Source organism: Myotis yumanensis, unplaced genomic scaffold (genome assembly GCF_028538775.1).
Source record: "Myotis yumanensis isolate MYYU_CA2020_CCGP unplaced genomic scaffold, mMyoYum1.0.hap1 SCAF_13, whole genome shotgun sequence".
NCBI lineage: Eukaryota > Metazoa > Chordata > Mammalia > Chiroptera > Vespertilionidae > Myotis > Myotis yumanensis.
In genome coordinates, this window is record NW_027223764.1 from 41,627,843 (window position 1) to 41,654,558 (window position 26,716).

The 26,716-nt window shown below is 52.5% G+C and overlaps 2 protein-coding genes across 4 annotated transcripts in view; both read right to left on the reverse strand.

Moving 5' to 3' along the window:
- The window catches only part of LRRC20 (leucine rich repeat containing 20), a 54,857-nt gene that overhangs the window by 14,375 nt on the left and 13,766 nt on the right, over positions 1–26,716 (reverse strand). For 2 of the 3 annotated variants that reach the window (XM_070432907.1, XM_070432908.1), the window contains exons 2-3: positions 23,202–23,346; positions 6,908–7,057 (exon numbers count right to left, since the gene is read on the reverse strand). In XM_070432907.1, coding sequence (XP_070289008.1) covers positions 6,908–7,057; positions 23,202–23,283 — 232 coding nt within the window. In that variant the 5' untranslated portion in view covers positions 23,284–23,346. The remainder of the gene's footprint in view (positions 1–6,907; positions 7,058–23,201; positions 23,347–26,716) is intronic. The other variant, XM_070432909.1, reaches the window with a different exon arrangement.
- On the reverse strand, positions 957–2,990 carry CCDC22 (coiled-coil domain containing 22). Its single transcript, XM_070432906.1, is given in 1 exon segment — positions 957–2,990. A coding segment is annotated over 1 exon segment (1,884 nt). The 5' UTR covers positions 2,931–2,990; the 3' UTR covers positions 957–1,046.

A 26,716-nucleotide genomic window follows, 5' to 3' on the forward strand; every position in this document is an offset into this window, starting at 1 on the left:
CTTGTGGGGCCCGGTTCAGCCTGACCACAGACAAGGTTGCTCTTCACCTGGTGGGTCCCGGGCTCAGGGTCAGGTCAGTGCTCGATGACTTCATGGTGTACACCATGCTCTCTTAAAATGCTCTCGCCCGCTGGCCTTGGTAGTCCTATCTCTGGATTCTAGACAAAGTAAGCTGAAGGCCATGGCACCTGGGTTCCTTTAATTCTCTGCTGGGGAGGGCTGAACCGCTGTCTGCAAGCACACATGCAGGGGTCACAAACAGCGTGGCCTTTTCCCCACTAAGGGCAGCCAGGTAACCCCAGATGCCCTTGTGGGCCGACAGCAAAAACCGATGCAGAAGGTCACAGCCGATCACCGCCTCGGCATCAGGTAGGGACTCTTGGTCGTCGGCAACTGGGAGCTGCCCCATGGATAACTCAGTGAGATGGACTCTCCTAGACCTGCCATTTCAGTGGCGGGCCGTGCTGAGGGAACCCATCAGAGCAGATCTGCCTGGTCCCAGACTAAAATCAAGACGTCAGAGCCCAACTGCCTGCAGCAAAGCTTCACTGTCCGCCACACTTTCCCGGGACTGTACCCCTTCTCTCCCCTTCCATCTGCTAAGTGCCAGCAGCCAGAGAAGAGTAACGCAGTGAGCGGGAGCAAAGCAGGAAGTGGGGGAAGAACATGGGACTGAGCGACCATCGGCTGCACCACCCCTCACCCAATAAGGTGCTGTCTGCTTACACACCCGACGCCTCTGAGACCAGGAGCTCCTCGAGGACCAGGTCAAGGTCTCAGTTTTCTTTCTTTTTGACAGAGTCCCTCACTTTTTGGGGATCCAAGGCCCCAAACCCCAGTACTGTCCCCAGTAAACTTCAGCCAAGCTCCCGGCCTCTGGCCGCTCACCCCAGGTAAGGATTGGGGTCAGGTGGACAGGAGCCACCCCAGCAGGAGGGACTGGACAGCAAGCACAGGGAACAGCAAGGGCAAGTGCTTGGCCATTGCCTCCAACACGTCAAATCCCTGCTGAGGCCGGGGGTGGGGGAGACCTCTGCGGGGGCCCCTCAGGTCTCATGAACCTGCCCCTGGAGGCCAGCGTTCTCCTGGCGAAGGGCCCGGAAGTCCTCTTGGATCTTCTCCATGTTGCTGAGGGTCTTCTTGCCCATCTCAGTCTTGATCTGCTCCTCCAGGTCTCAGACCTCCCACAGGAGGGTGCCCAGGTCTTCGATGGTCTGGAGGAGCTGGCTGCAGTTCTCATGCAAGGCAGCTAGGTACTTGTAGGCCTTCCGCACAGCACCATCCTTCTTGGCATCCTTAAACACCAGCTCATCAGTCACGGCAAATGTCGGGTCCAGCTTCCCAGACAGGGAGTCGATTTCCTTCTGAAGCTGCCTTGTGTCAGACAAGATCTTAGAGATCTCTTCCTTCTGCTTCCGGATGTTACCCACAATCTCCAGGATGCGCTGGGTACAGGCCGGCCGGGACACGTCTCTGGGCAGGGTCTCCAGCTCGGACACCAGCCGCTTATAGATCCCCTCCTTCCTGCGGGCCTCCTCAGCAGCAGCCCGAATGCTCCGGTGCAGCTCCTGGATCTCTGCCAGCCGCCGAGAAGATTCCAGCTCTCTGCAAACCTGGAGCTTTCGGAGGCGGCGGTACTCAGCAAGGAGCGGGGCCCGGTGCTTTTTCCACTGGCCCGCCAAGTGGACGACCCGCTGGGCACTACTCTCTACCACGAGCTGTAGCTTGGCAAGGTTGGCAGCCCCGTCTGGCAGCAACTGCACCGCCCGGCACTTCAGGTGCAGGGCCTGCTCCCTCTCCGCTGTGCTGAGCTCCGTCTGCCGACACCGGGTCTCCATCTGCACAAGGCCGATTCCCAGCATCTTCCTGTTGGCTGCAACCTCTTCAGTGTTACGGTTCACTCCATTTAGCAGCTCCCGGAGAGCCTCCAGCTCCTGCTCTTGAGCTGCCCACGTGTCTGGTTCAGGCCACCGGGAGGTGGCTGGCACAGCTGACACCTGGACTACCTGGGCCTCGGGCTCCAGATGGAAGGTGAACTTCTCTGAATGTGTGAAGCGGGAGCCCTTGGGAGCACCAGCCGTGGTCCCAGCACCCCAGGCCTGCAGCAGCTCTCCCAAGTCTTGGGTTTGCTGGGGGGCCCCCAGCTGGACCCAGGTCTGACGCAGATGCTCAGTCAGGTGCTTCTGCAGCCACTGCAGCTGAGCCCACCTATCCTTCTGTGCAGGGAGGCAGGATGCCTGGTGGACCCAGGCCTTGTCCCCAGGGTGGTCCCGGGCTGTGTGCTGGCAGAGCTGGATGGCATGGCATTCGAGGAGTGAGGCCACCCTCCCGGCAGGCTGAGACACCTGCGTGGGGGCTGGTAGTAGCAGGGAACTTGCCTGGAACTCCCAGGACTCTCCTGTGGAACTCAATTCAGGCACGACCAGCGTCCTGGCATGGAAAGGATTCTGGGGGGCCGAGCCCTGGAGGTGCTGCAGCTTAGGAGTGCGAAGAAGGGCTGGAACCCAGGGCAGGGCCAGCTGGTCCCGAATGTGGCTCCCGATGGCCCGGAGAAGGATCGCTGAGTCACCTGCAGGCTGGTCTGCGCCCTCAGAGGCATCGGCAGGTAGCCGCTCAGCCAAGAAGAGAAGCAGGTCCCGGAGGTCAGGCTCACTGGAGTAGAGGAAGCTCTGATAGCCAAGCTCCAAAGGATAGCCCAGGTCCATGCAGACCTGAGCCAGGCTCATGGCCAGGTGGAAATGGGCAGACATGGCGAGAGGCAGCAGGGGGCTGAGGCCGGAGCCCACAGCAGGATTGATCACACGCAGGCAGCAGACAAAGGCTTCGACAACTAGCTCAGTGGTGAAGGCTCGCAGGGTCTGCACTCCCGGAGGAACTGCCGTGCCGGCCTGGCGCAGGGAATGGATGAGGATTCGGTCTGCCTCCTCCATGGTGAAGCTGCGTCCCAGTCTGGGGGCAGGACCCAGGGCTGGGTCCGAGCGAGCGAACCTAGGTCTCTGTTTTCTTAGCCTTCGCAAATACCGGGCGCTATGAGGGCTGGATGAGATAACATATGTAAAACCCTCAGCATGCACCCTGTGAACTTGGGCTCTCCTGCTCTTCCTCACCTGTTCGTGCCCACGCCGGGCGTAGAGCAGGCGCTCCTGAGGAACTGCTGAAGTTCACTGAAAGACAGGCTGTGAGAGACTGAATATACACACAGGCAATGGCCAGGCCACCTATAAGAATAGACCTCTGACCCACAACCTGCCCAGGAAACCAACCCATCTCAACAGTGACAGCTCAGGAAGCTGTCTGCCCTAAGTCAGACTGCTATCGCTATCAACAGTCCTGGAAACCAAACATTGCCCTCTGTAACAAATAGACCCAATGGCCAGGACTTGATTGCTGACAGTTTCCTTAACTTTTTTTTTTTTAATATATTTTTATTGATTTCAGAGAGGAAGGGAGAGAGAGATAGAAACATCAATGATGAGAGAGAATCATTGACTGGCTGCCTCCTGCACAACCCGGGCATGTGCCCTTGACCGGAATCAAACCTGGGCCTTTCAGTCCCCAGGCCGACACTCTATGCACTGAGCCAAACCAGCCAGGGCCAGTTTCCTTAACTTTTGTCCCCACTTCCAACTTAGCGACAAGCAGAGAAAGCCAAATACACACCCTAACCCATCACACAGGATGCCCCACGGCCAGCAGGCCTGCCTCCAGGGTCCCCGGGCCAAAGGCCCCAATCAGGGCACACCCGAAGCTTCCCTTCCTCCACTGTAAAGCTTTCCCTCCCCTCTGCCTGCCTTTGAGTCTCTTCCCAAAGCAAGCACAGAGGCTGACTCTCTTGCTAGAGCAGCTCTGAATGAGCAGCCCCTGCAGTTCTCATTTGGGTGGTCTTCGTTCACTCTGCAGGTGTGTCTCACACACAGGCAGTAAGAAGAGCTGAATGAGCCCTGGCTGGCTCGGCTCAGTTGGTTGCAGTAGCATCCTGGACACCAGAAGGTGGCAGCTTCAATTCACAGTCAGAGCACATTCCCAGGTTGTGGGTGTGATTCCCAGTCGGTTGGGCCGTGTGCAGGGGGCAACCAGTGGATGTTTCTCTCTCACATCAATGTCTCTCTCTCTCCCCCCTCCCTCCTTCACTCTTTGTAAAAATCAACCTAAAAATAATTACATTTTAAAAAAGAAGAGCTGAATGATTTGCACGGAGAGGAAGTGGGGAGATGGGGACACAGAAAAAGAGGGAACAAAAGAGCCACAGCTGGACACTGGGACTCACTTGCCCTTTGGACTGATGCCATTTCTGCCACTGTCCTTCCCAGGTCTTTCTTGCTTTTTCTTGTCATAAAATGGGTGAAGGACATAAAGGGATGGAATCATTTAAAGATGACCTTGCTCTGCCCTGGCTGGTGTTGCTCAGTGGATAGAGCATTGGCCTGTGCACCAAAGAGTCACCAGTTTGATTCCTGGTCAAGGGCACATACCTGGGTAGCAGATTCGATCTCCAAACCCCAGTCAGGGCACATGCAGTAGGCAACCAATCAATGTGCCTCTTTTACGTTGATGTTTCTCTCTCTCTCTCTTTCTCTCTCTCTCTCTCCCTCCCTCACCTCCTTCTACTCTCTCTCTCTCAAAAAAAAAATCAATGGGCGAGGATAAATAAAAAAACAAATAAAGAAACAACCAGATACACAGATAAATAAACAAGCAGACTAATAAACACATATAAGCAAATAAATAAATAATAAGACTTTGCTCTGAGGGGCCATGAGCCTAGCAGAAGACGGTTCCCAGGCTGCCCACAGGAGACAACTTGGCAGGCAGAGAGTTCACAGATGGCTCTCTCCCCAACACCAAAGCAGCCCCCCTCCTTCGTCAGGACACTGGCAGGCTGTGAGGAGCCCAGAAAACCTTATTCAAGCCTCTTCTTTGCCCAGAAGATGTGAGCGTTTTCTTATTTGAAAGAGAAGCTACGACAAAGGCTGGGACTCAGTGCTATCTCCGTGGGAGCCAGGTTGGTCCTCAGCTCCAGCCCCTTCCTGCTGGGTACACGGCCATCCCTTTGTAATCCAAGGTGTGTGGGGGCATCAGGAGCCGCAGCCAGCACAGGAGTGAGTTCAAACTGTACCCTTCAACAAGGGCAACTGACTGGGGTTTGGAGATCGAATCTGCTACCCAGGTATGTGCCCTTGACCCCAAAGGGTATTGTAATGACTGTATTTCCAGGGCCCAGGCACGAATGCACGGGGCTCTAAGCACATTTCTCTGACACCTGTCGTGGTCCCGCTGAGAGGGCCTGCTCACTCATCCCGCAAGGCGCTGCCGAATGTCAGATCCTCTGAGAGCCTCGCTTCCACACCCACCCTGCTGCCCTTTCCACTCTCGGGAAGATTTTGTTCCTCGGCCCAGCAGCCCCATGTTTTGTCCACACTAGCGTCACAGCACTCGGTGTTGGCGCGTCTGTTCCGCGACCCTGGGCTCCTTCAGTGGGAGTCCTGCTCTAGTGGCCTTTGTTCTGAGCCTCCCACAGGCCTGGACGCAGCAGGAGCGCAGGGAGGAGTGAATGAAGGAAAAGGTACAAATGAACTCCTCTCGCCCAAAGGAAGCCCCCCTGCCTGGCTTCCCTTCCAGGGGCTCCCCCCACCCCCACCATCCACGGTCCATCATTCCCTCCCCCTCTGGAAAGCAAACACCCCATTCCAGCGGGCTGGATTCAGCTCTGGAGGACCCGTGAGCTCATGCAGGTGTCCTGGGGAGGCACCTGGCCTGCGAGGTGGGCAACCAGGGTGTACTGCTCTGAGACCCCGGGCGGGCACGTCCCTGCTCTCCCTGACCTTCCTTCTCCATCCCTGAAATGAGGGGACGGAAACAGCTCTAATATTTATGGGAGATTCTCCCAACCAGTGGCCCTCAGGCTAAATCTAGTGTTTGGTCGCTTGTATCTTATGTAAAAATATGAGCCCTGTGAGCTTCACTCAGAAACGACTGCACAGACCAAGCCCACGTTCTTGCCCTCGTGTCCGCACCTCGCCAGGGTCTTTCCAGGCCGGCCTGTGGCTCCCTCCTGTGTTTTCCCTAAGAAGCCTAAGATCAGCTGTAGGAGACACGCTCGCTCGAGTTGCTCTGTTCCCCGTTTCCATTTTACATACGTGTTTTTCTACAGAGGCTCTCAGACCCTTTCCATGCTTCTAGCAGATAGAGAATTCTAGAAGGCAGGAAGGTCATGCCTCTTGTGCTCTCCCCAACTCTCCCGCTCCACCACTTTGAAAGCACATGCCACGTGCCCAGGTCGCAGCTCCATCCCAGGCCGGCTGAGTGGCCCTGGACTCTTGCAGAGGATGGAGGGGCTGCTCTGAGGAGGGGACAAGCACTGCAGAGACACCTGCACGCTGCTGTCCATCCGGAGGAGCCACTTCAAAAGAATCGATAATACCCACCTCTTGGTCTCCTGCCCACCTCGCTGCCCACCTCGCTGCCAAGCCCCCCTGTCCACCTGCTCTGTGTGTGCCCAGCAGAGGAAACACCAACATTCTGGAATCTGTCACTCCTGAACTGAGAGAGCAGCACAGGAGAACAATGCCGGATTGGGGGAGCAGAAGGGGTCTTGTTCAAGTCACCAAGAGATACCTCTGGGCCTCAAGACCCCAAAGACCCCGCTGGTCTGTTCAGAATAAGAGGGTCACTCCAGGACCCACACCTAGACCATTAGCCAAACTGATTCACAGCCAGCGAGGCAGACGCGACAGAGGTTTCTACGCTTCAAGAAGGACACAGGTCCATCCTCAAAGCCTCCCCCTGGCAGAGACTTCCCAGGTGCAGCTGGCGGGGCTGGCCCTAGTTCCCCTCCCAAGAATGTCAGAGCTTGAGGATGAGGGCTGGCCATGCCCCCCTGAGCTAAGCTGAGCTGACCAGGGCCTACCTTGAAGCTGACAGAATGTGGTCATGAACTTGCTGGTGAGGGACTTGAGCTCGTTGTTGGCCAGCGTGATGAGGTGGATCTGGTCGGTGACATTCCGCAGGACCTTGTAGATGCCGATGGGGAAAGAAACCAGCTTGCACTCGGCCAGATCTGCAGCCAAAAAACAAAGACAGACCAGAGTCAGCAGCCCGAGCTGCCCGAGGACTTGCCCCAAACCATGTGGACCCGACCCGGTCCACCCTCCCAGCCTCCTTGCTCTCCCGCCTGTCCCCCCTGTGCCAGGCTTGAAATCCTACTCTCTCTCGTCTAGGAGCCTTCATCACCCATAATCACACTTGTCCCTCTCCATTACCACGTCCTACTAGCCAGAATGTGGAAGGCAGGGTTCTGCAGCGCAGTGGCGACCAGCATTCATGGCAATGCCCTTGAGGCCCTGCCAAGTCGACAAGTCCCTAAGGAACCGTCAAAGACTCAACAGTGAAGCTGCAGTCTTATGAGTACTTGATAACAGTCTACTTCTTTGAAAACGGGCAATTCACATAGACGTTGACCTTCCCAGTCCTGTCACTCTGACGGAAAGAAAGCCTTGTACAAGAGGCAGCAAGGAAGCTGTGTGCAGACTCGCTGGCCGTTCCTCAAGAATTACCATATGGCCAGCAATTCCACTCGTAGTGTACACGAGAAATGGAACCAGGTGTCCACACAAAAACACATTACACATGGATGCTCATAGCAGCATTATTCATAACAGCCAAAACATGGAAGCAACCCGGATGTCCATCAACTGCTGAATGGATGAGCAAAATGTGGTATCTCCATAAAAAGGAGTAAGTTTAGCAATAAAAAGAAAGGAAGTACCAATACATGCTACAATATCGAAGGACCTTGAAAACATTATGCTAAGTGAAATAAGCCAGTCACAATGGACCATATAGTGTATGAGACCATTTATGTGAAATGTCCAGAATAGCCAAGTATATAGAGGCAGAAAGTAGATGAGTGGTTCCATAAGGCTGGGGGGCATCGAAGGACTGTGAGATGGAGATGAAGTGGTGAAGGTTTCTTGGTGAAGGTAAGCAAATGTTCTAAAATTTGATTGTGGTGATAGCGGCACAAATCTATGAATATACTAAAACCGCTAAATTGTATACTTTAAATGGCTGCATTGTAGGGTTATGAATCATATGTCAATAAAACTGTTTTATATATATGACAGCAGGGAGACACTGAAAGTATAAAGGCTAAGAGATGAGGTTCATCTAAGTCATGTAAGTTCCCTGGGCCTCAGTTTCTTCATTTGTACAATGGGGGTATCATTATCCACCTAGCAAAGCTGTCAGGAAAAGTAAATGTAATACAAAGTACTAAATGTACTAACAAAGTGCCAGGCAGGAATGCAGAGGTAATGCTACAGATGTTGTTTCTTCTTTCCTAAGTGCCCCCATTACTGGTGATCCCCTCCTAACCCCTGAACCCCAGGAGCACTCACTCACCAACTCAGAAAACACTGCCCCCATCTCCCTCTCAGCAAACTCTTGTCTTTTTCCCAAAGAGGCCAGGCTTCCCACAGTCCTCTAAGCCTTTGAAGATTTTTCCAAATTAAATACACAAATCAACAATATTCCTATATACCAGCAAGAAAAGAAAGTTTATAAAGATCCTACTGTGAACAGCAACAATAATGCAAAGCCTATAGAAACAGTCAGAAGAGAAGCCCTTCTCCTTCATCTGCCTCGTAGAATTTCTACTCTTGCTCCAAGACCAGCTCAAGTGTCACCTCCTTCAAGAAGCCTTCTCTCACTGCAGTTAGATGCTCCAGCCTCATATTGTGTGAAAGAAACCTCTTCATCCTGTATTGTATTGTATTGTATTGACCCCTTTTTCTTCCTGCTTTCCCACTGGACTGGAAAGACCACAGAGCACGGTGCCAGCAGAGGTCTAGCAGGCCTGGAGCAGGGCAGGGTATTGGGACCTTCCTGAGTTGGTGAGGAAAGAAAGGGGGCATGTGGGGTAAAGACAAAAGTCCAGATGACTGAGGGCCACAGGGGTCCTGTAGGGCATCCTGTGAAGGAGTGTCTTACTGCCTCCTCTGGTCCAGGCTGTGCTGAGTGAGCGCACTCTGCTGCCATAACCACCAGCTCCTATATCAGCAGGTGAGGATGGTGAAGAGGATGCGAAGTCTGCAGCGGGGAGCCAATCCCAGGAAGCCAGGCTTTCAGTAGAGATCAGGGCTGGGACTGGACCAGCTCTGCGGACTCAAAGTTTGGGGTAGGCTGGGGATTCTAGAAAGAACAAACCCTTCTAAACAACGAGTCCCTAGTGCCTGGTGCCAGAGCACAAATAGCTCAAAGGGACGGCTGTGGTGGCTGTCAATCTTATCAGTCCATTGGGTGGAAGCGACAGATCTACAAGCTCGGAGCAGCACCAAGGGAAACATCAGACGCTGTCCCTTTAAAACAAAGAGCCACAGAGGATGCCTCCCACCACCTGCATCCCTTAACATGGACTGAGGAGTTCTGACCAAAGAAACAGAAAACATAAACATTGGAAACAGACAAGATTATTAGGATGTGTATTTGCAATGACTGTGTAACCTCAAACACCCAAGTCATCTGACCACGCAAACGAAACAGACTTCAGCAAAGTGGCTGACCCAAACAAACATGCAAAACTCAATGACATTCTATATGCCAGCAATAAAAATATATTTTTTGAGGATCCTATTCTGAACAGCAACCGTAATATAAAATGTACAGTGATAGCAATAATGAAAAAATGGATCTGAATAATATTAAGAAAAGTAGAAGAGTTCACACAAAAATGTTTTTTAAAAATTGATTTGTATGTGAAGCTATAACATGTTCATTGATAACAAGTCAAAATATTAAAATCATGTTGATTTTTAAAGAAACTGATTCATAGATTGCTTAATGTAATTCCTACTCAAATCCCAAAATGTTTTTTGGTTTTTTAACTTATGAAATGGTTTTAAATTTCAACTGGAGGAATGAGCAAGCATGACTCTATAAGAAAAAAAGATGGGTGGTAACCAATATTGCAAGGCTACAATTATTTCAAAAGAGGGCCAAAGGGAAAATAGATCATAGAAATAAAATATATAGCCCATTTGGTCCATAAGTAATATGTCATAATTTAATAAATGCTAAAGGAGGCCTCACAAAAAGATCAGGAAAGGATTAATAACTGATGTTAGAATAGTCAACCAATTAACAATTTTGGGAAAACAAAAAAAGAGACTCTCAATAACCTAAAAATCAAAATAAACTCTACATCAAATTACACTCTAAATATTTTTTAAATCAAAGCAAAAAATACAAAACAAAACAGAATTTAACATTTATACAACCTCTTATTCGAGGAATACTTTCAGTATCTAGGAGCTATAAAAGAATCACAAAGGAACAGATCAACAAACCTAACTGTACAAAATACACTTAGACACCTGGATGCAAAAACCAAACAAACAACAATAATACTTGGATGCTTTAAAAATAATAATAATAAGGCAAGCAGCAGATTGTGAAGAAGGAACCAAGACCCTACTGTGTGCCAGGCACTGCTCCACCTTGTGTCCTGTGACTTCTCTATGATTCTCTTTTGTTACTGGGAACCCCATCTGTTTCCTCCATCCTTTAACCTCAGAACTGCCTACCAGAGGCCGGTGTACATGTGGGGGGAGGGGTGCACCACAAAGTTCCTACTGAGAACAGTCTGGCTTCCATTGATGGCAAAGGCCCCCAGAGATTCCTGCAAACATACCCTGGCCTTACAGGCCATAGCACCAGCCACTAACACAGCACATGGACTCGGATCCCTGCTGAGAGGCTCTTGGGAATGGTTCCCCATGATCCCTGGGACAAGAACATGGACAGCCAAGTGTCCAGACCCGCTGGAACAAATCCCAGCCTTGCCCAATCATCGTCCCACCTGTGCGCAAGAAGAAAACTGCTTCAAGTCCATTCCCTGGGGGGTTGGAGTGGTAATAACCCCAAATAGTAAGAGTTACTATTTCATATGTGCTAGGCTGTGAAAATTCTCCCCTCTGAACACACGAGGAAAGTGCAACTAAGTGACTGGGTCAAGGCCATACCTCTAAAAAGAAGGGAGTAAGACGTGAAGGCAGATTAGGCTGATCAGGAAGCCAGGGGCCCTAACCATCCTGCTATCCGGCCCCTTGAGTGAAGAACATCCCCAGTGCCTGTCTCTAGGCTGGGCCAGAGAAAGGGGAGTTCATGCTGAGCCCTTCAGTGGGGTACCGGAGCCTTGGCTTCAGACTCCTACGAGCCTTTCCAGTTCAGGGCCTGTGATTTCGGGGAAAGGGGCCCCTCAGCTTCTTTATGAGCCAGTCACCTTTTGCTCTCAGGACATTTCTCTCCAGGTCTAATTCAGAGGATGGGTACCAGCTACACCCACAATACCTGTTTACAGTACAGAAAAGCCCCCTGAGCAGAGCCAAGTTCAATGCTGAGCCCTGGGGCCTACAGGGGCAGATAGCACTGCTTCCAGGGGATACAGTCAGGATGTGTCCAGGGAAGAGAAGACCCAGGCTGGAGACAGGTGAGTCACCCTCAAGGAGCCGTGAGATGTCTTCAAGAAGAGGGCCCCATCCTCTATGGGTCCTCAGAGCTGACGGGACAGGGAGTAGGTCACCAGTCACAGAAAAAAGGCTCCTGTGTGAGGACGTGAGTGCTGCACTGTGGGGTGTCCTCAGGCAGGGTCACCACAGAGCGGATTCCTGAACCAGATGGAGGCCAGGTCATCTCAAAGGTCTCACTCAACCCAATAAAACAACTATAGCCAACGTCACTGAGTATTCACTATGTGCCAGGCACAGTACTAGACACTTTTCATACATAAACTCATTAAATTCCCATAAGAACCATGAGTTACCTTCACAGGAGGAAAAATGAGGCCCCTGTTGATAGGTCAATTGTCCAAGGTCATTTTGGTGAGATGGTGGAGCACTAAGGACCTGAATGCAAAGATTCCAGGAGGGTAACCAATTTGTCCCAGTTTACCCAGGATGTTCCCAATTTTAGCACTGACAGTCCTGCATCCCAGGGGACACCTCCTCAGTCCCAGAAAACTCAGGACACTTGGTCACCTGGATTCAGGCTGGACGCTGATGAGTGAGAGGTTACTAGGGCCAGAGAGGAGAGAGGGAAGGCAACCCAGGTGTGGGCAGGGCATGAGCCAAGGCCCAGAGGACTTTCATCCCTCCTGGACTTGACCTTGGAGCCCTGCCTTCTCCACCAATTTCCTGCAGCCTCCACCTTGCTCAGAGAGTCCTCAGACAAGACGACTCTGGGGCTGGAAGAATTTCATGCTACTTGGGTAGCATGAGCGGTCTGGGGCAACACCAACATCTGGACAGCAGCTGGACTCAAGCACACCTTCCCCCAGTGCTCCCAGATGCTGATACCTGAGCTGCAGTAGATACAGAGATGCTTGGGGAAAGTTCTGTAATAAACACAGGGCATAATTATCCTCACAATTATAATTATTATTGCAAGATGGCCATACTGCATCTCCCCAAACCTCTAATTAAGAGGCACACTGTACTAATAAAGAAGGTTTTGATTCAACACATGGGCCCTTCATGAAAGGTTATCGTGTTAATTCTAATGAATGCCTGATGAAAAGTAACTGGTGGGTAGGACCAGGGCAAGTAAAGAAAAATCCGCAAATAAACAGAGCATTCTGCCGGAAGTCAGGAGGGCTGGGCCAAGCTCGAGTTGTTTCTTAGAAATGCAGAACTCTGACCCCTGCTCAGTCCCTGCCAAGAGGTGGGCCTGGTGACAGGGCCCAGAAGGGAGAGGCGGAGAGGGTCATGGAGCTCCTGTCAACCAAGTCATAGAAAGAAAGACTCGGGCGGGCGGGCACTTTGGGCTCCATGGCCTGGCCAAGAAGCAAGGCTCCCAGGGCTCTGGGAGGAATCTGTGGCCAAGGGACCTCGATCCGCCCAGAATGTCTTTTTTCACAAATGTTTTTCTTCATGAAATCTCGGGGTTAGAAGGAGACTGGAGGTCATTTAGCCCATATTTCCCAAACTTCCCAGTAACCATCACCTTGGGATCCTTCTAGGGTAGGGACTGTGATGCCACAGGTCTGGGGTGGGGCCTGAGATCCTGCATCTCTCCCAGGCAACCTCAAGGAGCAAGGGCTAGTCCAGCTCAGTGGTTCTCAAAGTGGGGTCCCCAGACCCACAGCATCAGCGTCACTCCTGAATTTATTAGAAATGCACACTCTCGGGCCCCACCCCCACCTACAGAACCAGAAGCTCTGGGTGGGGCCCAGGCAGCTGTGTGTGAACAAGGCCTCCAACACTGACACCAGCTTGTTTGAGAACCACTGGCACATAAGCACTAGGCCTCTCACCAACTGTGGTTACTTGGCCCTGGTGGATGATAAGGGTGACAGCAACGACGGTAACTCCATCCACTGAGTGCTGGCTGGTCCATGCCCATGTAGGGGCTTTAGGTCTATTCACTCACGAAAAGTTATTTTGCCCTGTGTGCTTCCCACAGAGGATGAGAAGGTGACAGGAGGAGAGGACTAATTATTGAGCTCTGGCAGGTGTCCCAGTAGGCCCTGTACTTGCTGGTAGTTTTGCCTGGGTTGTCCTTTGCCCCGATGGTTCCATGCCCTGCTCCTTCTCTTTATTCTTGTCTCAGTTGAATGCCGTTTCCCCGAGAAGCCCTCCCTGACCACCTTTCCTGAGGGTTTCCCTGGGCACGGAGGGCAGTCAGGCAGCTGAGTTTGTGCTGGAGGGAGGGGTGAAGGATGCATCGGGGCTGTCAGTCAGGGACCCCAGATTTAGGGTGGGGGCTGAGTCAGACAGGGCCTCTCTGGGCCAGCAGCACTTCTGCAGAAATCTCCACTTAAGAGTTTGGCTATGCCTGTACTTCCAGCCCCCTTATTCTGTGCTTCTTCAGGCGTGTCCTCAGGGACTCATCAGAATCCCCATATGCACCCCAAAAGGCCCAGATTTCCTTATTTCTGTTACATCATGACCAGGTTTCAAACACTATGCCCCCAAGAAATCAGCTGCCCACCCCCTCACAGCCCTGCCTTCCTGGCACGTCTCCTCCCACTGGCCCCTCTCAGAACAAAGCCACACCAACATAGGCCTGGCACATGGAAGGTACCTCTTTCCTGGTGTCCCTTCTGGTCTCGCATCCATCCTGTGTCCAGCGGGGATCCTCCTAAGCACACCTGCTCATGTCATTCCCTGCTCAGAAACTGCCAGGGGCTCACCCCTGCAGCCCAGATCAAGTTCAGCAGAGGCCGCTCAGCCCCCACCTAACTTCCTGCAATGCTGCTTCAATGCTGAGGGTGACGCTAGTGTTTAAGGGTACACACTTCCCTACACGGCTCTGCGTCGCCCCATGCTGTCAGTTACACTGAGAGCCTGGGTTCAAATCCCTCCCTTGGGGAAGTCGCTCAGCCTTTCTGTGCCTCAGTTTCCTCCTCTGAAAGTGAGGATCATGCAGCAGTCACCTCATAGCCCAGGGATGGTGAACCTATGACACGCGTGTCAGAGGTGACACGCAAACTCATTTTTTTGGTTGATTTTTCTTTGTTAAATGGCATTTAAATATATAAAATAAATATCAAAAATATAAGTCTTTGTTTTACTATGGTTGCAAATATCAAAAAATGTCTATATGTGACACGGCACCAGAGTTAAGTTAGGGTTTTTCAAGATGCTGACACGCCGAGCTCAAAAGGTTCGCCACCGCTGTGACATAGCTTGAGTGGTGATTAGATCACAGGGTTGGGATGAGGTCTGGATGAGACCTAGGGAAAGCAACTGGGACAGCTTAGCACAGGTGGGCATTAAAGAAGCGTGAGCTCATTATTCTTCATGGATCATTTGGACTCTGGATGACTTTCCTGTCTTAGGCTCTCTCTAGGCCCTAACCCCAGTGCAAGATAGGGCTTCACTGTAAAAACAACTTAAGGTAACACTCAGGGCCCTTTGAGATCTGAAGCCAGCCTCCGCCTCCCTCCCGCCCCGGCTGCCTTTACTCTTCCGGGTCAGCCTTCTAGGGCTGTCACAGGCACTTCTGTATCATCAAGCCTTTGCTCAGACACCCTCACCTAAAATGCCTTCCCCTCACTCCTGTCCCACACCTGTACCCCTACACCTGCTCTATCCCTTCAGGCTCAGCTGAAAGGCCGCCTCTTCCATGAAACCCCCTTAGCACTGAGCTAAACCAATGCACACTGTGTATACCACTGAAGACATCAGAAGCGGAACTCATCCTTACTTAGTGCATCCTATGTTCTGCAAGTACTTTGCAACCCAGGTAATCAGCTCGCTCCCAAGGGGCCTGTCCCAGGGCTGTGCCACAGCCACGAGTCACTGTGTCATCTAGGACTCAGTCTTCCTACTGTACAGGGAATGCCACCACCCGCTGGCTTCCTTGGAGACCCCTCAGGGTTGGAGCAGTTCTCACAGCTGGGCAATTTCCACAGACAGAAGGACGACAAGCAGGGAGAACAAAAGAGAGAAGGCTGAGTGAGCGTCCCCACAGACTGAGGGAATTTGTCCACCCATCCAGCATCCTGAGCGCCGGCGCTTGCAGGGCAGCGCTGCAGTGAGCAGGGACCCAAGGAGCAGCTGGGCTGTGCTTGAGGTTGCCCACCACCGACCCCCACTCTTATCCTCCCCGGCTCCGTCGGAGGGCTGAGGTCCACAGTGGGGCTGGAATGGGGGCAGGTGGGGCTCATGGCTATTGGAGCTTCCAAAGGTCTAGAAGGGGATTCCAGGACCCCTATCAGAGAGACCTGGAGCTTTGAGGTCTTCCCCCACCACAGTTATAAACAATCCTGAAAAAGCCTCAAGACACCAGCTATCCACCCACAATGTGTCAATCCACAGCACTGCCTGGGGACATCCAGGGCTGTCACAGCAGCGCTCCACGGACACGCCCAGTGCATCCCCGTACCTGTGTGCACATGCTTCTCTAAGGCTACGCCCACCGTGTGCATGCTCCCGGAAACGCCACCTGTGTGCTGGGGTACTGGGGGCAAGGAAAGCTGGCAAGTGGCAGATCCCCAGGGCACCCATGGATCCACGGTCAGGAAGGACTCTGGGGTGGCGGGAGGAGCCCTGACCTGGGAGTCAGGAGGGCTGGACTTGAGTCTCAGCTCTGGAGGATTTACTGGGTGACCTTGGCAGTCACCTCGCATTTCTCTGGCTCAGCCTTCTCATCTGTCAAACCAGGGTACCGAGTGGGCAGCCCATTCTCCCAGGTGCCTCTAGACACGGACGCTTTCAGGCCCTTAGGTTTTAGAAAGAGCGGCTATGGGCAGCGGCTACGGTGGTGGCGGAGGTGGCTGGCAGTACTGAGGGGGGGTCAGGAGGCCTTGCGTCTGCAGGATGTGCCAGGGCAAACATAGGGGTGGTGGTGAGACCTGGTCGGGGTGGGAGGTAAGGGTATATTGAGGCTGATAACCAGGGTGGAAAGGAATCTTTCAGAGCCAGGGGCCTCACTGGAGCCAGGTTGGCACAGCTCTGGCAGCCCGTGGTACAGAAGTGCAGGGCCTGGGCCGGGGGTGCCCTTCTCAATTCAGAGGTGAGTGACTGGTGCCAGCCCTACCCAGGGCGTTTGTGGAGACCAGCGGCTTCTGAACTGGCCCCAGGGAAGTGGACACAACGGGCCGTGTCCAGGTGGTGGGACTGAGCCCCCTGTTCAGGCAGTTGAGGAGAGGGCTGGGTGGGGGTTTCTGCAAACCTCTCCCACCATGCTGTGGTCTGGCATTGCCTCTGTGCCCAGGTCAGCATGGGGCTCAATGGGCATCTGTCTGGACCCCAAGCCTCAGGTACAGAGTGGGCCATGGAGAGAATAAGAATAGCTTAGTACTGAAGGCAGCTCTTGGGATAGAGAGAAAATCTGTTTTATGGTTCTAGCCCACGCATTTGCACTTGAAGGAATATTTTTAAAAATATATACTTTTACTTAAAAAAAATAGGTATTAAATGTAAGTAGTGCACAAAGATGAGGACCAAAGGGTAAACAGTGGGAGGCCAGGCTTCCTCCCAGCTGGCACTAAAGCTGTAGTTATGGGGCTCGGCTAGGGGTAGACTGGTTACTCTAGAATTGCTAGAGATGAGGACACCCCCGATCCAGAGAGACCACATCTAGAGATGGAGTTTTAGGCAGAGGCTTCTAGTCACCCCCCTCACATCGCCTTGTGCAGGAAGCGGAGTTGGGAGAGCAGCAGGGCTCCGCAGTGGGCACGCCGTTCCGTTCCGCTCCCCTGCTGGCAAACTCCCAGCCCGCTTCCCCAGTTGAGAGGTGAACAGACGGGCAGCCCTGGCCTGGCTAAGGGCTGCTCTGGGAGAGCCTATTTCGTCCTCTGTGCCTGCAGAGCTGGACTGTGCCTGGCTGACCCTCGGAACTCCCCAGGCCAGGAGACACTGCAGAAAAACGTATGTCCCTCGCCCCTACCAGCACCAGGCTCCTGGTTGCCCTCCTCCCTCAGGTGGGGTGTGGGGGTGGGGGGAGGGGGGAATATGAATGTGTGTGTGTGTGTGTGTGTGTGTGTGTGTGTGTCCTGTGCATGTGGCCCCATTCCAGACGGGGCACTCTGGGCCCGGGGGTCCTCCAGTGGGACACACACAGCAGGTGCCCAACGTGTGTGTGTTGAAGAACAGTGTCTGACCCAAGGAAAGGTATCATTTCACTTTAATGAATATATACTAAGTGCCTCCTTGTTTAAGAAAGGGGCTGCGGACTCAGGTCCCCGTGGGGCCAGCCAGGAATTTAAGTACAGGACGTGAGCTGGGCAGCGACTAGAGCCCTTGTCAGCACCAGGCACTCACCCAGCAGCAGCCTGGTCAAGTCCGGCTCAATTCCTGTCACCCGGTTGGCTGGTGACAGGGCGCCCTCTGCTGGCACGTACAAAAGGAGACAAGTACTTGGCTAAAGCGAAGGTGGGGGGGGGCAGGGGCAGGAAAGGAAGCAACATGCCCCTTCTCTCACTAGCCTTGGTCTCCCACTTGATTTTTCTCAGAGCTCCAGACTGCTGCTCAGTTCCCTGGGGACAGATCACATCCATGTTCATATTCATGTCTTTTTCAGATATGTGCGCGCGCGCACACACACACACACACACACACACACACATACCTGCCCAGACAATACCCCTCCTTGACCAGTGCCCCCACCAAGAGAAGGAAGTTCCAAATTATAAACAGCAGTAAGCCAGTGCTTCTCAAAATTCAAGGCAGGGAAGAATCATATAGGTTTTGTGTCAACATGGAGACCACCAGGCTCACCCTCTGAGACTCCACGTTTAAAGGTGGGGTCCGTGGATCTGCACGATTAGCCGACACCCAGATGACTCTGCTAGAAGGAAATCTCTGTGACCTCGGGTTAGATGTCTACATACTACACCAAAACACCACGCATAAAAGAGAAGTCAAATACTCTCATGCTACAAAACAAAAACACTTAGAAACAGGAGAGAAAAAAACATTTCATGCGTTTAGCTTCTCTATCTGTAAAATGGGGTGTTATTACCTGAGCCACAGGGTTGTTGTGAAGACTGAGTGAGTCCAAACTGATAAAGCTCCTCCAACGATCTGGGGAAATTCATACCAAAAGCATACAGAGGCGAGAGAGAGAGAGAGAGAGAGAGAGAGAGAGAGAGAGAAAGAAAATATGGGAGAGCAACATACCAAGAGCTAATGGCTCAGAATTTTCTAGAAATAAACACAGACATGAATCCTCAGAGTCAGAAAGTACAAAAGATTATAACTTATTTTTAATTTATTGATATTAGAGATAGAGGAAGGGATTGATTTGTTGTCCCACTTATTTATGCATTCATTGGTTGCTTCCTGTATGTACCCTGAGGGGGGATCACCCCCCACCCCAGCAACCTTGGTGTATTGGGACAACACAACATGCTAACCTACTGAGCTACCCGGCCAGGGCCTGCAAAAGGCTGTAGAAAAGATGGACTGACCTATCAAACATCTGAGCTCATCACAACACCTGACACGCAGCAGGCCCCAGAGAAGTGCTGGCTCCTTTCCTCCCAGCCCACAGCGGTCCTTCCTTCCTCCCATCTCTGCAGCTGCCTCTATCCCAACCAGCTGTGCCCACCCTGCCTGCACTCTCTCAGGCTTTTCCAAATAGCGCTCTGCAGTAATGATCATTTTTTTTTTTATTGATTTCAGAGAGGAAGGAAGAGGTAGAGAGAGATAGAAACATCAATGATGAGAGAGAATCATTGATCGGCTGCCTCCTGCACACCCCTCACTGGGGATGAAGCCTGCAACCCAGGTATGTGCCCTTGACCAGAATCGAACCTGGGACTCTTCAGCCCACAGGCTGACGCTCTATCCACTGAGCCAAACTGGCTAGGGCAGTAATGATCATTTTTCAAGTCATCCCCAAAGCACACAACAGACCTGGCAGCCTCTCCCCTGGACATGAGTCAGGTGCAGAGCGGCCTGGCCTGCCAGTCCACTGGCCAGGGAGGGAAGAGTAAGGTCAGTCAGACCCCTCGGGGGTACGAGGACTCAGGGAAGCCCAGACAGGCATGAGACCTTTACAAAGAGAAAGGTATCTCTAATTCTGGGAGACAAGGGGTGGACAGAGAGGAGGGCCAGGCTCAGGGAAGGTGCAGAGTCCCCAGCATGAGGCGTGGAGAAGAGGGGAGGGGCTGGACGAAAGCAGCTCAATTCGAGCTGAGGGGCAGACCAGGGGCCAGGTGGAAAGAAGCCCACTTCTCGGGGGATCAAGAGGCCTGAAGCAGCGACAAGGGCTGGGATCCAAAGCTCAGGTTACGGGAGGAGCAGGCCCGGCTGGGAAGGCACACCCACTAGCGCTGCGAACCATGGTGAGTAAGGTGAGAGCCGGCCTGTAACTGAGCTCTTCCCAGCCCAGCCTCCACAATGAGACACCTGTGGCTGCTCCCTCCCACCAGGCCTGGCAGGGAGGTGGGGAGGGGAGCCCATTCCACCCTGGGTCAGGGGCACCTTCCAGAGAAGGTGCTAGTCCTGTCACTCCTCTGCTAGGAAGTGTTTTACTTCCTTCCACATTCTGTAGCGGCAGGTGGTCCTTTCCTTAAAACTTACTCTTCTCTACTTATAAGGGTAATACGCTCATCACAGAACAGTCACAAAATGCAGAGCTTTGTCTAACATACATGTGCAGCTTTTTTTTCCTATGTACATATGCACATTTAACACCGTTGGCATCTTACTATGTAGAGTTTGAGATCCTTGTTTTTTTCTTCTTTTTCCTTTCCCAATTCACGTTATCTGTGGGAATTTGCCAGTCTTCATTCAAGCATACGACGAAATGTTATGTGCGCCATGGTTAATGGCAACATAATGGCATTGTACAGCTGTAACTAAACTTATTTAAGCAACGTTGTGGTGCTGGTTGTGTGGGCTGTTTCAGACTGTTTACTATTTTACAAGAGAACTATATCCTGCACGACTTCAACATCCAGCATCTCCCACCCACCCCGAATTAGGACTGCCTGTGGTCTGTCCAACATGGCTAGGCATGAAGCCACATGTCCCCTGCTGCTCTCTGACTGTCACCGAGGCTGTCTAGTCTCAGGCCCAGGACTCTATTGCAGATATGCCTGCACGGCCCCCAGCACCCAGCAAGTACTCAGTAGGTGCTGACTATGTAAGCCCCAGAGCCCTCAGACTGTACGGCCGGATGAGTTTCATTTGCCAAGGGTCAGGACTGCAGGTGCCCACAGTGGCCTCGTCTGATACTTTGCTTCTTCTCTTGGCACTGAAGAGGTAAAAAGGCCCCTATCATCCAGCCCTAACTTTAAAGACCCCATCACCTCCACCACACATGGAAGTCTTGAGCTCCGGCCACAACCTCCAGCCAACCGCAATGACTTAGGGTTTAATCCCTTCCCCAAGTTGCCTATAGCTTCACTGTGCTCACGACCCTGGTAATCCCCAACCATCTGCCCCAACCGCAGAACAGCATGGTGGGGACAGGGCGCTGGCTCTGGTGCCAGACAGACAGGGTTCCGATCCCAGATACTGTCTGGCAGGGCAGCCAGAGGCCTCGCTTGGGTTCCTCAGTGGGCATGGCCCTGGGCAGTGCAGAAGAGCTGGTCACAGCCCTCCCTACGCTGGTCACCCTGCACACTTCACCCGAGGCAGACGCCCAACCTTCGGTTCACAGAATTCCCCACCTGGCCTGCAGAGGCACCTGAGTTTGCAATCTCTGGTCCAGAGACACTGAAATTTAGACTCAACAGGGCCTCCGAGGCTCTCCACCGGTGGGGTGCCATCCCTCATGCCACAGAGACAGCTCCGCAGTGGCCTCTCCCAGCTATGGTGCAGCCCTGCCTCTGCCTAGGGCACCTGCCTCCTCACTGCTGCCTAAGGGAATCCTCTCTCAAACAGCACCTCCCCAGGAGGTCAGAATTCCGCTCTCCCGCCTCTACTCCCCCTCCACCTTGCCCCCTTCACACATCTGGATGAGACTGAGCTGCAGGTGTGTCCCTCCCCGTCATGACACTTTAAAATAGGGGTAGGTCAGAGATTTGTCGATTTGCACTGAGCTCCCCATTCAGAGGCAATGGGGGGTTACTTAGGCCTCTATCTTCAGCCCTTGGGGATGAAAAATAATAGCTGCCATTTATGCAGCTACCTACATGCCAAGCACCTTACAGACATTACAATTACTCCTAATCACCTTGATGAGGAAGACACAATTACACCCCCATTTTACAGATGAAGACACCAAGGCGCAGAGAGGTTAAGTAACTGCTAAGGTAGCAGGCTGGTAGGAGGCAGAGTGGGGATTCGAATCCAGGCCTGAGTGACCCAGAGCCTGGCTCTCAACCACCACATTCGTGATGAAGAGCCTTGAGCGCTGGGGTGAGTACAACCATATTAGTGACCAGCACCGGGTTCCAGAATTCCTTACTCGCCAGCTGAAGGCTCCAACCCCACCCCCACAAAATCAGCAACAGTCTTCAAGTTTGTTTGCTGATAGAGGGGATGCTCCTCTTACCTTAGTTCAATTCAGCAAACACCTCCACATGCTCACAAAGTGCCTGACACTGTGTTGGCTCTTGGGAGGGGGGGCGGGGAGAGGGGGGGGAGACCACAGGATCACTACCTGCTAGGGACACTGAATGGGTGTTACAGAGGAGGAGGGAGCAAGGGGTGGACAGGGTAGGAGTGAGGGCTTCCTGGAAGAGGTGGTGACCAACCTCATCTTGAAGGCTGAGTATCCCTCCACTTCCTGGGCCACACCCCCTGCCCCAGAAGCTTACATTCCACATACACTCTGCCCAATAGCTACTTGAAATAATGCCCTACCTTTCCAGTCTTTGGTTCTTTGCTCAGGCTGTAGCCTCCATGGAAATGCTCCTTCAGGAGACAGACACACACATACACAGACACACACCCCTACCTGCCTGTGAAAGTCCTCTCTGTGTCAAAGACCCAACTTAAATCCCAACCTGTCCACCTGCATGGCCACCCACAAGGCAGGACGGTGCTCCTGTCCTCTGGGTTCCCACAGCACACCCATGGCTCTAAGGTGCCACTTACATTCTAGTGAATGAGACACACACACACACACACACACACACACACACACACACACAAACTGTACTATATCTATCTCCCCTGCCGATCCTTGCACATGGCAAGACAGTCAATTCAGCGGATATTTATTTATGCTGTGACCAGTTCAAAGCAAGAAATATATGACACAATTCAAGTAAAGCAGTGGAGTGAATGGGGGACCTCCCGGCTGGGTGACCTAAGAAAGCCCTCTCTGCCTTTGACTCTTCGTCTCCTCCTCACCCGTCTCCTTCTCACCCAGAGACCACAGCTAGTCATGCCTGGCCGGGATCATCCGTCACAGGGAGGCTGTGAAAATTCAGTCAGGCAACACTCATGCACCAGCACGGGCCTGCGACATGGGGCGACTCGGCAGTGCCAGCTATGGTCACCTGGTCCCAGGGCACACACACTCAGTCCGAGAGCAGGCAGACAGGCTCCTGGCGGGTGGAGCCCCTCACTCGGTGTTTTTCAAATCTCTCTGACTCTGACCCATAGCGAGTCGTACGCGGGGATCCCAAATATGCACAAACTAAACATAACTGCTGCTAACGTTCCAAGAAACTGCTCCTCGTGACAAGGGGCACACACTGATATTGCCTCTTTCCTCTTCTCTTTCTACTTCATTTCCAAACTGATTTCACAAACCACTTGCAGGGCGCCCTGCGGTTGGAACGCCATGCCCTCACTCACCCAGGGTGTCAGAGTCACTCTCCACCGTCTCGTTGACCTTCCTCGCAACTCTGGCCACCGCCTCACCCATCTTCCTCAGCATGCAGACTCGGGTGTCCTGCTGCCAGCCACCAGGCCGGTCTGCTGCTCACAAGGGGGCCTGCACCTGGGGAAGACACAGGGGCATGAGTCCCCTGCCCGCTGGCCAGGGACCTGGGCTGCTGGAAGACTGCAGGGAGAGCTCCAGGCCGCTCGCCTCCTCCTGAGGGGCCCAGAGCCCAGGCCACATCCAGCTTGGCCTTTAAAGCAGCTGATCTGCCCATCAGAGGGTGGGGGCAGCCTGGTCCTACCAGTTTCCTGGGAGGATCGACACGTGTGACCACACCAGACACAGGGCCAGAGCCTGAACCGGTGGCCAGGCAGGAGTGAGGACTCAGGTGTGCGCTGGCCTGTGACTCACTTTAACAGGCGGGGCCTTGAGGAGGAGGCGGGGCACAGCCAACTGCAAGGAAGAGACACTTGTCCCTCCACCTCACAGCCTGTGAGCTGGTGCCCTGTCCAAGACCCTCCAGAGCAACTCCTCCAGCTCCTTTTGCCCCACCCACCTGTGCCAGACTCCTCCTGTATGCTGGGGCGTGGGGACAAGAAGGCAAATAAAACACAGCCCGGCTTAGTCAGAACTCAGAGTCTGCAGATGGGTGGGTCTCTAAGAATTCCCTCTCCAAGTACCAGCATGGAGTACCCATGTGGCCTGCAGACCTGGTTATCAGCCTGATGTTGAATTTATCTGCAAGACCCCAAGGGAAAAGGGGGGTGGGGTAGGGAAACGAGAGAAAGGAAATTGGATCACTAGAGAGAAGAGGCTTAAAGAAGGGTGAAGATGAAAATTATAATAAAAATTACAAGGTGTTAAAGACATAAGGAACACTAAAAACGTTGCTAACTCCCAGGCAATTACAGAGAAGGAAACAGAGGCATAAAGAGGGACTAAATGACCTGGCCAAGGCCGAAGTGACTAAGTGGCAATAATCAGCTCAGCCGGGCTCCACATTCAGTGCTCACTTCTTTACAAGTCACCCACGTCACCAGCGGCAGCACCCCACCTAGAATGAACCTGAGGCCAAGGGCAATGCCCTCCTTTGTCCCCAGAGCCGAATCTCAGCTTTGCCCATAGCTCAAGGAGCTCTAACATACTCAATCTGAGGGTCAAAGACAGAAGAATGGAAAGGGCAGAGAAAAGGGGGGCGAGGGTAGAGCTCAGACCTCCTAACAAACCAATAAAAAGTCCCTATGCGCTCAGCTGGACAGGCAGAGCAGCCAGGGCCAAGCTGGGGGTTGGCCAAGCCCACCCATGTGCTTAGGGGAGTTAGTGGTGAGTTCAGTACGTACATGCATCTCACCAAGGAGGCCAACACTGAAGGGATGAAACACATGGTGCAGTGGGAAAAGGCTTTTTGAAGACAGCCCTAATGACTGTTATTTATTAGTTGAGAAGTCTTGGGGAAGTGTCTTAAACTACTCTGAGCCCAGTTTCTTCATCTGAAGAAATCTAGTAATAACCTCACTGGGTGAATACAAAGATTGAACAACAACAACTACATACACACACACACACACACACACACACACACACACACACTAGTGGCCCAGTGCACGAAATTCATGCGGGGGCGGGGGGGTCCCTCAGCCCAGTCTGCACCCTCTCCAGTCTGTGACCCCTGTGGGATTGGGCCTAAACAGGCAGTCGGACATCCCTCTCACAATCCGGGACCACTGGCTCCTTAACCACTCACCTGCCTGCCAGCCTGATCACCCCCTAACTGCTCCCCTGATGGCCTGATTGCCCCCAACTGCCCCCGAGGCTTTTATTAGAGTGTGTGTGTGTGTGTGTGTGTGTATCTTTCTAGCCCAGAGCCCAGGACACATAGTTACCCAATAAATGCTAATTGAGAGGATAAGACAATACACATGCAGACATAATGTCAGCATCTAATCCCAGTTGCATACCCATGTGACTTTGAACAAACAACTCAGTGGAACTCATCTTTAAGGAATGAGTAGAATTTTCATCTCTCCACCTCCAGGAAGTGTTCCCTGATTGCCCCAGCCCTCAGTGTTCTCTTCTTCTGAATTTCAGAAGCACATGCCCTAGCACAAGCCAGTTGGGTTGTTTATCAGGCAGTTTAGGGCAGGAAGCAAATCTATACTGTGCTTTTGCCTGCACTTTACACCACATACTAAAAACAGATGGCCATCTAGTATCCCCCAATGGTGATGATGATCAACAACTATCATTTGAATTTAAATACGACTCTTATAATAAATCTAAGACACCGTCTAATTGAGAAGGGTCATACATTCAAATGCCTAACAGTGCCAGATGGGTACCTTGCACCGGGTAAGCCTGGTAGGACAGTGGGGAATAGTGATGTCTATTGCAAACTAGACCCGACACCTTCGCCAGGCTACCTTTAAGGCCATCCCCCTAACCTTGAGTCACACTGGAGGACCCAAAAAGGTCGGTGAATCAGATAGGTCAGTGGTCGGCAAACTGCGGCTCGCGAGCCACATGCAGCTCTTTGGCCCCTTGAGTGTGGCTCTTTCGCAAAATACCGGCTCTTCCACAAAATACCGACTTCTGCGAATGGGCCACGAAGTTTCAATCGCACTGTACGTGCGTGCCCGCACGTGGTATTTTGTGGAAGAGCCACACTCAAGGGGCCAAAGAGCCGCATGTGGCTCATGAGCCGAAGTTTGCCGACCACGGAGATAGATGAAAACAAAAAACCTGGGTCTTCTAACTCCTAAACCAGGTCTTCCTCCAATACCATGCTCCCTCCTCCCCCCATCTCTAATATTTATCATCAATAATCACAAACATGTACGGAGCACCTACTAGGGATTGGGTGTAAAATGAAGAGGAAATGCAGGAAATAGCTCTGAATTGTGATTCTGAGGAGGAAGAGCTTTCTAAGAAACATCAGAGGCAATCCTGGCTTCTTAGCAGAGGGGAAAGAGAAGGAAATCTCCAATCTGCCCAGGGTCTGTGCTAACCTTACTGGGATCCTCTAGGCCAGCGTTCGCCAACCTTTCAGACCTCATGGACCACTGGTTGGTACCGGCTGCTCTAGGCTGATTACTTTGACAGTATGCCTGCAATTCTTATAGCTACGACCAGGTAGGAGAGGGCGGTAGTACCTTAGGCCATAGAATAATCCCTTGATGAAAACCAGTCAGATTAAAAACCTCACCCCCGCTGGCAGGCTCAGACATACTGAAAACAGATGTCTCAGATCCTTTAGTATGGGTCAGAGAATGGACCTCGAAGCAGGAACAGGAGCAACCTGTAAGTCAGTGAGTCAGAGCAAGTCATAGGAGGAGGGGCCCCTTAACTTCTGGAGGATGCTCTGGGTACAGCAGATGTGCCCTAGCCCCCCAAGAGGTTCCTGTTGCCTCAAATCATCAACCTTGCTAACTGGCTAGGAAAGCACCCTACCTTCACCTAAAACTACCCCACCCTCCAAGGGAGAATTCCT